We start from the raw sequence: 12,609 nt of genomic DNA on the forward strand, positions 1-12,609 counted from the left end.
GCTGGGGGTGCAGTGCTCTGCTTTCCATGCAAAGGTTTGCCCAGGAAATCCATCTGTGGCTGGAGTGGGTGAGGAGAATGTCTCAGATGAGAATTGAGGTTCAAAAGTGCTTTTGGTGCTTCCTTGGAGCATCCAGGGGAAGAAGAAAACTCATCCAGAGTGGTTTTGTTCATGAAAGGAGGAGAAAAACAACTTTGTGTGTCCAGAGGAGCCATCCCCACCTGCAGGAAAAACCTTCCTTTGAATTCTCCTTGAATTGCTGAAATGGGCAGGGAATTCTTCACCTGCAGGTGTTCGAGGGGGGTTTTACCTGATCGTGGAATCAGGGAGTCCTGGAGTGATTTAGGGAATTAAATCCCACTGTCCCAGGTGCTCCAGCCTGAGCCCATCTAAGCTGCCTCTGAAATCAGGAATTCCCAGAATTTTGTTCCTTCCTTTCTTTTCCCCTCTCTTCACTCCAGAATCCTCACGAGTCCAAAACCCAAATTCCCAGAGTCACACCTGCAGCTCCAGAACCCAGCCCAGCTCCTCACGGGATATTCCAGGCAGGAATGCCGATGGGTGAGACCCCCCCGAGGGAAAATTCCAACATTTTAGCAGCTCCTTGGAGGTATCAGCAGCGAGTGATTGTCCAGAGAGAAGACAAGGGTGGAAAACTCCCCTGTCCTTTGTCCTTAAGGCTCCTCCCAAACCCTTTGGTGTCTCTGCGCTCAGGAGAAGGTTCCGTGGGGCAGCCACTCCCTCAGAGTGCCACCGGGATGGGACAAAGCAGGAAAAAAATGGGAAAAAAAAAACATGGAAACCTCTTGGGATCACAGAGTTATGATGGAAACTGGCAGAGCTGCCCCGAGCACTTCAGGAAGGAGCTCACTCTGCTGGGAAGGAGGGAAAAGCTCTTTTCTTCACCTGGAGTTCTTATTCCTGGGGGCTGCAGCTTTTTGGGATGCAAAAACTCCTTTCCTCCTTTTCTCCTTTCCTCCTTTTCCCCCTTTCCTCCTTTCCCCCTTTCCCCCTTTCCTCCTTTTCCCCCTTTTCCTCCTTTTCTTCCTTTCCTCTTTCCCCCTTTCCTCCTTTTCCCCCTTTCCTCCTTTTCCTCCTTTTCTTCCTTTCCTCCTTTCCCCCTTTCCTCCTTTCCTCCTTTTCCTCCTTTCCTCCTTTTCTTCCTTTCCTCCTTTCCCCCTTTCCTCCTTTCCCCCTTTCCTCCTTTCCTCCTTTTCCTCCTTTTCTCCTTTTCTCCTTTCCTCCTTTCCTGGAGGAACCTGGGGGTGCAGCTCAAAGCAGAAGTGCTGGCCAGCAGCAAGTGAAGGGTTCATCATTTAAACCAAAAATAAATTTCTCTTTCTGGGCTGGGGATTCATGGACTGGAGGATGCTCTTGGTTTACTATGAGGATACACAGTGAGTATTTGCACTGTGCCAATGCTCTCCACAGATATTCCCAAAACACACCAGAACCTGTCCTGTAAAGTGCTGCTCTTCCTTCCTGTTTTAGGTGTTTGTTTGGGTTTTGTTCTTTTTCTTCTTTTTTGAAAGGAAAGTGATTCCCAAAAGTTTAAAGGATTTTGCATCTTGGAGGCAGAGGAGGCAGCTCCAGGATTTCCAGGACTTGGAAGAAGGTGGTGGCAAGGTCCTGTCCCCAAAGGTCCTTGAGGTGGGTGAGTGCCAGGCTGCTCCTTCTCCTTCTCCATTCCTCCGTGCTGCTCCCACTCAGGACATGCTGGGCAGAAAAAGACAGACAGGAGGGATTTTCAGGCAGCAAACCCAGTAAAAAATGTTATTATTGCCATCACACCAACAAAAAAATGAGTGAATTTGGGTGAAATCGTTCACAAAAGTGTGTTGGGGACACGGGGTGGCAGAGGGGACAATGCCTGGGGTGACAGCAGAGCCAGGCTTGGATTTCATGGGTCACAAATGTCACACAAAGAGCTCAGACCTGGTTTCCTGATCCTCTGCTGGGGGCACGGGCCTGCTGCAAGGAGAGCACAAAATAAATAAGGGAATCTCCAACCACTCCCCCCTCTGTGCCCTGAGCTCCTGCTCATTCCTTGGAGTGGTTCAGCCTCATCCAGGGGATTTTCCCTCAGGAATTAGAATAAGAAGAGAGACTGATCACTGAGCAGGGCCAAAACCAGGCCATGTTATCCTGGTGAAGGGTTTTATCTTCCAAACCTTTCCAGAATTTCCTTTCCCTACAGTTCCAGCCTTTTGCAGCTCCTGAACTCTCTGGAAACTCCCAGTTGGACCCCAGGGCTGCTTTGGGGTTGTTCTCATCCCCAAAGACTGTTCAAGGGAAGGATAAAGATAAACCAAGGAAAAACCAATCCTTACCTTTCCCTCTCAGCCATGTCTTGTTTCTCCTCTGCCCTGTAAACACAAATCCCATTGGGAATCCATCCCCCATTGGGAATCCATCCCCCACTGGGAATCCATCCCCAACTGGGAATCCATCCCCTACTGGGAATCCATCCCCCATTGGGAATCCATCCCCTACTGGGAATCCATCCCCTACTGGGAATCCATCCCCAACTGGGAATCTATCCCCTACTGGGAATCCATCCCCTACTGGGAATCTATCCCCTACTGGGAATCTATCCCCTACTGGGAATCTATCCCCTACTGGGAATCCATCCCCTAGTGGGAATCCATTCCCCACTGGAAATCCATCCCCTACTGGGAATCCATCCAGTGGGAAGGGGGAGATTCCAGGGCTGTTCTGGGGTGATGGATGATCCTTGGAGAGGAGCCACTCTCCATCCCATCCCATCCCATCCCATCCCATCCCATCCCATCCCATCCCATCCCATCCCATCCCATCCCATCCCATCCCATCCCATCCCATCCCATCCCATCCCATCCCATCCCAAATCCATCTCACCTTTCTTTTCTGGCCTTGATTCTCTCTTCTTCATACCTGCAACAAACACAAACCATCCTTTGTTCCACTCTTCACTTCCAGTCACGTTCAGTGTTTGCTCTGAGGGAACGGGAGCTCCATCCTGAGGCTCCCCCTTGGCTCAGAGCAGGTTTGCTGCAGGCTCTGCCTTCCCCCCGTGGGTTTGGACTCAAGCCCAGGCAGGTTCTGAGCTGCCCCTCCCAGAGCCCCGGGTCCCTCTGGCACTCACTGCAGGACACAGTCTGGGATCTGCACGTGCTCCATGGGGATGAGCTGCTCCAGCTCCTCCAGGCTGTGCACATACTGGATCTTATTGATGAACTTCACACTGCAGAGAGAGAGAGAGCACAGTGTCACCCCAGGCACTAAAACCACCCTGGAATTGTCACTGCAAGTGTCTGAGAGGTGCAGGACCAATGACAGCTTCACCCCTGGCTGAGGGTGAGCTGAAAATCTGATTTGTGGGATTAAACCCCAGGGGAGGGCTGGGGCTGTGCCAGGGGCTGGGATGGGGATCAGGGGAAGGTTCTGCCCCCCGAGGCTCCCCAGATCTGGCACATTCCCACCCCTGCAGAGCTCAGGAGCCCCTGCACAGGGCTCTGGGACAGGCTGGGATTATTGGGGTGTCAGGGCTGTGATCCCTGTGGGTTCCTCCAAACTGAGGATTTCCCCCAGGTCTGTGATTGCCAGCTCCCAGTGCAGACCCTGCTGGGTGCAGGGACGTCGAGCTCACCTGATGAAGGGTCTGGAGATGGCCAGAACTGTCCTGATGAACCACGAGGGGTGCACGATGATCAGGGCCTTGAGGTTCTTCCTCAGCCTGGGGACGAGTCAGGGCTCAGTGTCACCCCCACAGTGTCACAGTGTCACACTCACAGTGTTACACCCCCAAAGTGTCACACTCACAGTGTCACAGTGCCACACTCTCACAGTGTCACAGTGTCACACTCCCAGTGCCACACTCCCACAGTGTCACACTCACAGTGTCACACCCCCAAAGTGTCACACTCCCAGTGTCACACTCACAGTGTCACACTCCCACAGTGTCACACTCCCACAGTGTCACATTCCCACAGTGTCACACTCACAGTGTCACACCCCCAAAGTGTCACACTCTCAGTGTCACACTCCCACAGTGTCACACCCCCCCAGTGTCACACTCCCACAGTGTCACACTCTCCCAGTGTCACACTCACAGTGTCACAGTGTCACACTCACAGTGTCACAGTGTCACACTCACAGTGTCACACCCCCACAGTGTCACATTCCCAAAACTTCCCTTGGGAAGCTCCTCCAGGCTCAGCAGGATGTGGGAGCATCTCTGGAAATACCTTTAAGAACCAAAATATTCCAAGGCCATCCTGGGCAGGGCCTGGAGCAGCCTGGGATGTGGAAATGTCCCTGCCCATGGCAGGGGAGGGCACTGAGGTGATTTTTGAGGTCCATTCTGGCACTGGTGGGTGTGAGGAATGTGGCACTGGCTCAGCACTGATCTGATTTCCCTCTGAATTGCAGGCTGGGGAGGGGATGCTGATCCTCACCTCCTGTCGATCATCTGGTAACATTTCTTCAGCCAGCCCAGGCCTGGCATCCTCCTGCGGGGCGTGGCCCCGTTCAGGTACACGATCATGTAATCCTCAGCCACCAGCAGCTCCAGGCTGCTGATCACATACCTGCCACAGAGACCCCAAATGAAACCCCAAAAACATCCTTTGGATCTCCCCAAGTGCCCTTGTGCCACCCCCAAACAGCTCCAGACCTTCTCTGCAGGTCTTGGAAGGGGTTTGTTCACCTGGGGTGTCCCAATTTGGGCACCCCAGCTCCATTTGAAACACTAATCGTAGAAAATTAGGATTTTAGTTACCATGAAAATAATTTAGCTACCTGAAAATAATTATAAGTTAGAAAGGAGTAGTTATCTGAAACTTAAACAACTGTCTGTCATTTGATGTTTGCTCAGCTGTGCTTACAATGGGAAAAGATGGAACTAGTGAGCAGATCCAAAGGAACATGGACAATGCACCAGAAACCCATCCTGTGGGAAACTGTCCCCAGAAATCATTTGTATTGTCAGTGATAGAAAAAGTCAAGAGTTCAGGGTGAGGAGGACTCGCCTTACTTCCTCCTTTTAAGACCCCTCCCCACAAAAAACTTAATTTAAGAAGTCAATCAATGCTTAATAGCTCTTCAAGCTAATTACCATAGGCAGCAGGGGCTGTTATTATGAATATGGATTTGTTTGAATCCTTTGTCTATAAATAGACTCTGAAATCACCTGTGACTTTGCAGTGAGTATTAGAGAATTACCCAGCTCTGAATAAACACACACTTTGTAATTTTAAATTGTTAGAGAGTCTTTTGTCCATCACAGTTCAGTATTGGTGTTAGACCAGTTCTCTTATTTTGTTAAATCACATTCCCTGCCCAACTCATCATCTCCCAGCTGGGGCATGTCCCAGCCTGGCTCTTTTCATCCTCATCCTCACATCATTAACTGCAATATTTCAATGGCTGGGCTGGCTGGCAGCTGGTCCCACCAGTGCAGCTGCACTCAGCTCAGACCCCAGCTGCCATTCCTGCTGCCAGGAATGCAGAGAAGCTGTTCTGCTGTTCCCCTCACCCTCCTTTGCCCCAGGCACTCACAGGAAGAGGTTTTCCATGATGTAGTGATAATCAGCCAGGTTGCTGTCCGGGAGGTAGCAGGCAGCAAACACAATGATGGCATTGAGACCTTCTCCATAATATCCTGCCAAAAAACACAGGGGACACCTTCCAGGCTGAGATGGGAGAGCTGAGGGGAAAACCTGCACTGAAATTTGCTCCTGGGGTGGTTTTTGTGTCTCTGCTCAGCTCCAGGTGAGTGATTCTCTCTTTCCCTGTGAGATTTCCTCCTGGTTTGGGCTCTGACGTGGATTTGGGGTTCAGAGAAAGGATTTGGGCTGTTCCTTGGCTTTGCTTGGGTTTTGGAAACAGATCTGACTGCACATGTGGAGACCCAGGAGCACCTCAGGGCCTGCAATCATCCCTCCAGACATTAATTCCACAACCACAAAATATTCTTAGCACCCTCTGAGCACTTCCATGCTTTTCCACCAAACGAACCGAGATCTCCCCCCCCTTAAACAACCTCCAGCCACCCTCGGCATCCCCTCCAGCGTGACACAGGGTGACAAACCCCCCCAGGTGTGATGTCCCCAGGCTGACCTCCGTGTGTCACCACCCTCATGTAGGGTTTGATCATCTGCAGGTCGATCCTGTGCTCCTGCTCGCCGATGATGACGGTTCTCCAGAGGCGCCCGTTGGCGGCCGCGCCGTCCTCGGTGCCCCCGTCCCCAAACAGGTCTGCGCTGTCCCCAGGCATGTTCTTGGCCGTGGCCACGGGGGTGTCATCTGGGAAAGGGGCAAAGAGTTCTGCCCTGAGTGGGAGAACGGCTCTGGGGAGCCCAGGGATGGTGTTCTGGTTGTGTTTCACCTCCAGCCTTGATCTGTGCAAATTCATCGATTTTAATCTTTCTCCGTCGCCCAAAAAAATCTCCCTCTGCTCATCAACGCTCAGCTGCTCATTTTAGCCTTTAAAATGAGGCTAAAAACCACCCCAACCCCTGGAAATGTTCAGCCAGAACCAGTTTTTTACCTTCCCATTCCAGCTCGTTCCCATTCCCCAGGAATTCCAGGGAATCTGTCTCATCAGGAGTTTCAATATCATCCACATTAATGTCCAGATCATCTGGTGTGTCCAGGAAGTCATCAGAGAGGATGGAGCCCTCACTCTGGTCCAGGGAAATGTTGATTTCAGGAGCCACCAGTGTCTTCCTCTTCCGATGGGCCCCGTTAAAATTCAACGTGTTGGGGGGAGCTGGAATCCAAAGGAAAAACAACTGACAGGGATGAACAGAGCAAGAAATCCCCATGGATAATTCCACCATGGAATGTGGGCCTGGAACCCTCAGGGATGGGTCAGGACTGGGAGGCACTGGGATGGAAGCACCCACACCCCTGAGATCCCAATTTCCTCCCCCAGCTTCTCAGGAAAGGTGAACAACTTCAAATCTCTGCTTTTTCCTCTCCCACATGAGGATTATTTTTGTTGTGTCCCTGCCCTTTCCTCGGGGTTCTGGGCAGGGTTGGTACTTACAGGACGTGGTCTCATCTTCTGTGGGGCTTCCCAGTGACTCCATCCCTGTCTCTTCTGGGAGAGGCCTGCAGGACACAGGGAACACCCAGGGGATGTTCAGGGGAAAATCATTCCCAGAGGATGGAGACAGCAGGAAAAAAATAACCCCTCACCCTTCTCAATACCCCACCTGTGATCTGCCCCCTCCCTTTTCCCAGGGAGCTCATCCTGAGGGATTCCCACAGGGAATCAGCCCAGGATCTGTGCAATCCCCACCAAACTCCAAACTGTCCCAAAGGGATGAAAAATCCAACCAGGAAATAAATCCTGATCCCAGATAAGTTCAGCAATGTTCTCCTTCTCTGTATTATCCTTATTTTTTCTCTGTAGGAGCTCTGAGCCCTCACCTCAGCCCCCACTGGGTGACTCCCAGCCCCTGCTGAGGTTTGGGATCAGTTAATTCCCTGTTCAAATCCAGGTATCAGCACTCCAAACCCTATTTTGGAGCCAGGGGCTGATCGCTCACTCATTTCCTGGCGTTTGCAGCCTCTGGTGCTCAGCTCCTGCACCCTCCTGGTTCAAATCACAGCCCCACCCATGGATTTAAAAGTTTTCCTGGCTCCAATCAATCCAGGGGTGTGGCTGTCACCCCCTGGGAGCTGCAGGAGCCGATCCTGACCCCACTGGGGTGAGTGAAATGGGAATGTGGGTCTGGATTGTGGCGAGGAGCCTTTGCTGTGCCTGAGCCCCTCCTGCCCACCCTGAGCATTCCCGGCTGCTTTTCCCATTAATTTCAACTGGGATTTGTTCTGCCCTCTGGAATTATCTGTGTTTGGCATTTCCTGACCAAACCCCACCAACTCTACAAGCTCACGATGTCAAATCTGTGTTTCAGACACCTGGCAGCTCCCCCTGCTCAGGCAGGAGCTGCAAAACCCTGCTCTGTGTTATTCCCGGCATGGAACTGGAAGAAAATTGGGAATTTTAAGGATGAGGATGAGCCTGTGCAGAACTCGCTGTCCAGCCAGGCAGGAAGGGAGGTGACAACGGGGACAGAGGGGATCCAGCCCGGCTCTGCCCTGCTCCTCTTCCCGCTGCCATGACACCGGCGCCACCAGCCAAATTAAACCCTATAAATATGTAGATTAAGGGATAATCCTCCGCTGCCGGTCATTGTATATTTATGAGAGTCGGGCCCCGATCAAACGCTCCTTGCGCAGCCCCCGGACCCCGGGGGGAAATCCCTGAGCCCCTCCAGCTGCTCCTGCCCCCAGCGGGACCCGCTGCGTGTTTATCCCGGAGCCTGGCACGGTTTGGTGACACGGCAGCAAAACGGGGAGGGGAGGGGGGGCTGAGTACGTGCGGCAGCCCCGGATCCGTCTGAGGACAGCAGCGCGCAGGAGGGGCCAAGAAAATCCCTTCCTTACCTGCGCCGAGGCCCTGCCGCCCGCAGAAATCCTCCCGAGCCAGCCCCGGGTGCCAAATTCGGGGGGCTCAGAGCTTCCCCTGCGGCTCGGGGGGCTCCGCGCCCGTTCCCGCGGCTCCGGCTCGAAGGGAGGGAGCGGGAACGGCGGGATGGAGGGAGGGAGGGATGGAGGGGGGGATGCAGGAATTAATGCAGCAATGAATGCAAGGCTGGATGCAGGAATGGATGGAGGGATGCAGGGATGGATGCAGGGATGGTTACAAGGCTGAATGCAGGAATTAATGCAGCAATGAATGCAAGGCTGGATGCAGGGAGGGATGAAAAGAGGGATGCAGGGATGGATAAATGGCGGGTTGCAGGAATTAATGCAATGATGGATGCAGGGATGGATGCAAGAATAGATACAGGGACGGGTGCAGCGAAAGATGCAGGAATGGATGCAGTGATAAATGCAGTGATGGATGCAGGGAGGGATGCAGTGAGGGATGCAGTGATAAATGCAGTGATGGATGCAAGGCTAGATGCAGGAAGGGATGCAGGAAGGGATGCAGGAAGGGATGCAAGGCTGGATGCAGGAAGGGATGCAGGAAGGGATGCAGGAAGGGATGCAGGAAGGGATGCAGGAATGGATGCAAGGCTGGATGCAGGAAGGGATGCAGGAAGGGATGCAGGAAGGGATGCAGGAATGGATGCAAGGCTGGATGCAGGGATGGATGCAGGAAGGGATGCAAGGCTGGATGCAGGAAGGGATGCAGGAAGGGATGCAGCAGTGAGCATGCTCCCGCTCCGCGCCGCCCGCGCCTCCCTCACGGCATCCCCGCCCCGGCCGGAGCTGAAGCCCCAACCCCGGGCAGGCACCGGCGGATCCGCCCGCTCCGCTCCCGGCTCCTCCTCGGCCCGGCGGCCCCAAAAAATCCTGGGAATATCGCCCTGTATCCTCAAGGAGGGCTGGGTTCTGTTTTCCCGGCCCAGATCTCTGTCTAGGATGTGGCTTTTCCTTTTTATTTTTTTTTTTTTTTTCTGCTTTTCGGGGCAAGATTGGCTAATGGCAGGCAGGCAAAAATAGCTCTGCAGCAAATCAGCTGCTGGAGAGCCGCTGTCCCACATGCAGCAGCTTCTGCCCTATTATTCCAACGCTTCCAGCGGGGAAGCGGCTGGAAAAGGACAATTTATTTATTTTTATTGCGAGTAGAACGCAGCTGGCCTTCCCTCGTTCGCCTGGGGGCTGTTTGGGCTCTGTCTCGCATCGTTCCTGCTCGAATCCCTCTGGAGGAGGTTGGGGAGAGCCCCGGGCTCATCCTGACCCCGCTCACTCCCTTTGCCTCTTCCCAGATTTCATTTCCAAGGCGTTTTCCCGGGTTGGGGGTGTTGGGGGTTTTCTAGGAGAGATTTCCCGTGGCTGGGTGGGGTTTGCTGGGGGAGAGTCCCAGGTGATGCTCGGGTTGGTGCCGAGGTGTCCCAGAGCCAGCCCAGCTTTATCCCGGATTTTCTAGGGAGCTCTGGGACAGTATTTTCCTTTTCTACACCTCGATTTCCTGTCTGTATTCTCTGAGCAGCCTGCTCTGGTGGAAGGAGCCCCCACTTTAGGATGGGAAATGGGATTTAAGGTCACTTCCACCATTCCCATCCATCCCTTCCTTTTCCTCCCTCCCCTCTCCTTTCACTCCATTAAAAACCAGGGGGAGAAGCCTGAGGCTGGCAGAGATCCCAGGAAATAAAAAAATCAAATGCAGCCTGGGAAGGCAGGGGACAAACCCAGGTCTGTGGGATGCAGCACAGAGGGGCTCACACAGGGCTGCAGCTGGACTGGGCTGAACAGAGCCAGGCTCAAACTGGGGAACAGGAGCCCCTTTCTCCTGGGATACTGGGATGCTCTGTGGGCTGCAGCTGGAGGGGGGTGGGACAGCCCTGGGAGCCCCCCTGGGCACCTGCAGCTGCTCAGAGCCTCACCCCAAAACTGGCAGCGCTGGAAGGGACCCCCCAGTCCCTCTCCAGTGCCCACAAGGTCACCTGGAGCAGGGATGGGTTTGGAATGTCCCCAGAGAGGGAGGGGGAGAATCCAAACCCACCCTGGGCAGCCTGGAAGGGCTGGGAGGGGGGGTGGGGATGGGGGTGGGGGTGGGGATGGGTTTTGGCACCCCTGAGCAGCTGCTGGAGCAGAGTGAAGGGGGAAGGTGCCACTTGGGCACCTCCTGTCACCCCCTCATGTCACACCCCCCACGACAACCCAGTGGCAAATTCCTGGCACTGCTCTGGCTGGGAAGATTCTGCTTGATTCAGAGCCTGGGAAAGAGTCCATAAATGCAGAAATCCACTCCATCCACCCTCCATCCCCCTCTCCATCCACACCCAGCTCCTTTCCCTCCTTCTTCCCACACTGAGCTGCCTAAATCCCAAAATTTTGACACTCTCAGAGCAGCTCCAAAAATTCTGAACTCCTCTCAGAGTTCAGCTCCTGTTGCCTTTGAGGGAAGGACCCTCCCACAGCACACCCTGATGGTTTCTCACAGGAATAAAAAAAATAAATTAAATTCTCCTGGTTTGGTTTTTGTTTTTGGGGACACACCTGGGGAAATCCTCGTCCTGCCATTCTTCTTTCACATCCACGTTTTCCATCCTCAGCGTGGCCTCCGTGGTTCCCATGGCTCTGGGGGATGGAGCCAGCAGATCCCTCAGGGGGCTCAGGCTGCAAAGGGGAGGCAGAGAGGTTGGCAGGAGCACCCCGAGCTGGGAGCAGCAAAATTCAGGATTTTGGAGATTTTTTAACTTGGCACATTTTGGAGCAGCAGGAGGAGGTGAGGCTGGCTGGGAGATTCCTGTCCCTGCTGCCACGGGGAGGGGACCAGGAGCAGATCCCACAGCCCTGAGCAGTGACATTGCTCCAGGTAACCCAAACCAGCCTCCAGCACCCTGAGCAGCTCAGGCTGGGGTGTGTTCCCAGTCTGGATTTTCTCCTGTGCTTTGGGAACAAGTTCAGATCCAGCAATCCTGAATTTCACCCACACTGAACCCCAGAGGCCATTAGAACCATATATAAATATTTACATTATATATATATATATATTGTTTTGTTTTGTTTTTTCAGTGAAAGTTTCCTGCTGCCAGACAGAGAAATCCAACCCTTTGTACCCAATTCCTTGGGCCTGCAGCTCCCAGCAAAGCCCAGCTCAGCATCCAGGACCAATCCTGGCTGATCAGGGAGAGCAAAATTCCCATTCCCAGCTGGATCCTGCCCTGAGGAACCAGGTCAGGCTCTGGAACCTCCTCAGGTGGAAGCAGCTCCTGTGCTGGGCCAGCATCAGCCACCACTGCACATTCCTGGGCATCCAGATCCTGGACTGGGGATTGTTCCAGGCACTGGCTGGGTAGGAATATTTAGGAACATGGGTTTTTTTGGGGCTGCTCTGTGCCCATGGCTGCTCCTCCCAAGCTTCTCCTGCTGGCTTTGGAGGCTGGGCATGGTCTGGAGGAGAGAAATCCAGGTGTGTTTGCTGTAAAGGGATGAAGCTGTGCAGAGGTCTGAGAGAATCCAGCACCCCTGAGCATTCCAGGAGCTGGGATCAGCAGAGCTGCCTGCCAGCACTGCAGGGCTCCCTCCCTCCCTGCTGGAATTCCTGGGATTGCCATTTCCAGGATTTAATTCCCAGGATTTAATTCCCAGGATAGCCATTCCCAGGATTTAATTCCCAGGATTTAATTCCCAGGGTTGTCATTCCCAGGATTTCATTCCCAGGATAGCCATTCCCAGGATTTAATTCCCAGGGTTGTCATTCCCAGGATTGAATTCCCAGGGTTGTCATTCCCAGATTTTCATCCCCAGGACTGCCATTCCCAAGATTCTCATCCCCAGGATTGTCATTCCCAGAATTGTCATCTCCAGAATTGTCATCTCCAGGATTTAATTCCCAGAATTGTCATCTCCAGGATTTAATTCCCAGGGTTGTCATTCCCAGATTTTCATTCCCAGGGTTGTCATTCCCAGATTTTCATCCCCAGGGTTGTCATTCCCAGGGTTGTCATTCCCAGATTTTCATCCCCAGGACTGCCATTCCCAAGATTCTCATCCCCAGGATTGTCATTCCCAGAATTGTCATCTCCAGAATTGTCATCTCCAGGATTGAATTCCCAGGGTTGTCATTCCCAGGGTTGTCATCTCCAGAATTGTCATCCCCAG

The 12,609-nt window shown here is 53.3% G+C and overlaps 1 protein-coding gene and 1 long non-coding RNA gene across 3 annotated transcripts; one reads left to right on the forward strand and one right to left on the reverse strand.

The window, feature by feature from the left end:
* The first annotated feature begins 1,529 nt into the window (after positions 1 to 1,529).
* Positions 1,530 to 6,772, forward strand: LOC306813341. The gene is made up of 4 exons (XR_013776976.1): positions 1,530 to 1,650; positions 5,531 to 5,751; positions 6,143 to 6,256; positions 6,640 to 6,772. It is a non-coding gene; the product is annotated as an uncharacterized lncRNA (long non-coding RNA).
* On the reverse strand, positions 1,621 to 11,108 carry ATCAY (ATCAY kinesin light chain interacting caytaxin; the record flags this gene model as incomplete). Of its 2 annotated transcripts, XM_079328691.1 has the most annotated exons (12): positions 11,002 to 11,084; positions 7,031 to 7,095; positions 6,530 to 6,751; positions 6,100 to 6,285; positions 5,539 to 5,641; positions 4,437 to 4,568; positions 3,629 to 3,715; positions 3,125 to 3,223; positions 2,878 to 2,913; positions 2,331 to 2,366; positions 1,936 to 1,971; positions 1,621 to 1,716 (listed from the first exon to the last, which is right to left on the reverse strand). In XM_079328691.1, exons 1-12 carry the CDS (start codon positions 11,076 to 11,078, stop codon positions 1,707 to 1,709), a joined length of 1,089 nt encoding a protein of 362 aa, XP_079184817.1. In that variant the 5' UTR covers positions 11,079 to 11,084. The 2 variants fall into 2 exon arrangements, with proteins under 2 accessions (XP_079184817.1, XP_079184818.1); XM_079328692.1 differs by lacking the exon at positions 1,621 to 1,716 and having other exon boundaries at positions 1,917 to 1,971; positions 11,002 to 11,108.
* Between the last annotated feature and the right edge of the window lie 1,501 nt (positions 11,109 to 12,609).

Source organism: Erithacus rubecula (genome assembly GCF_903797595.1).
Source record: "Erithacus rubecula genome assembly, chromosome: 28".
NCBI classification, from domain to species: domain Eukaryota; kingdom Metazoa; phylum Chordata; class Aves; order Passeriformes; family Muscicapidae; genus Erithacus; species Erithacus rubecula.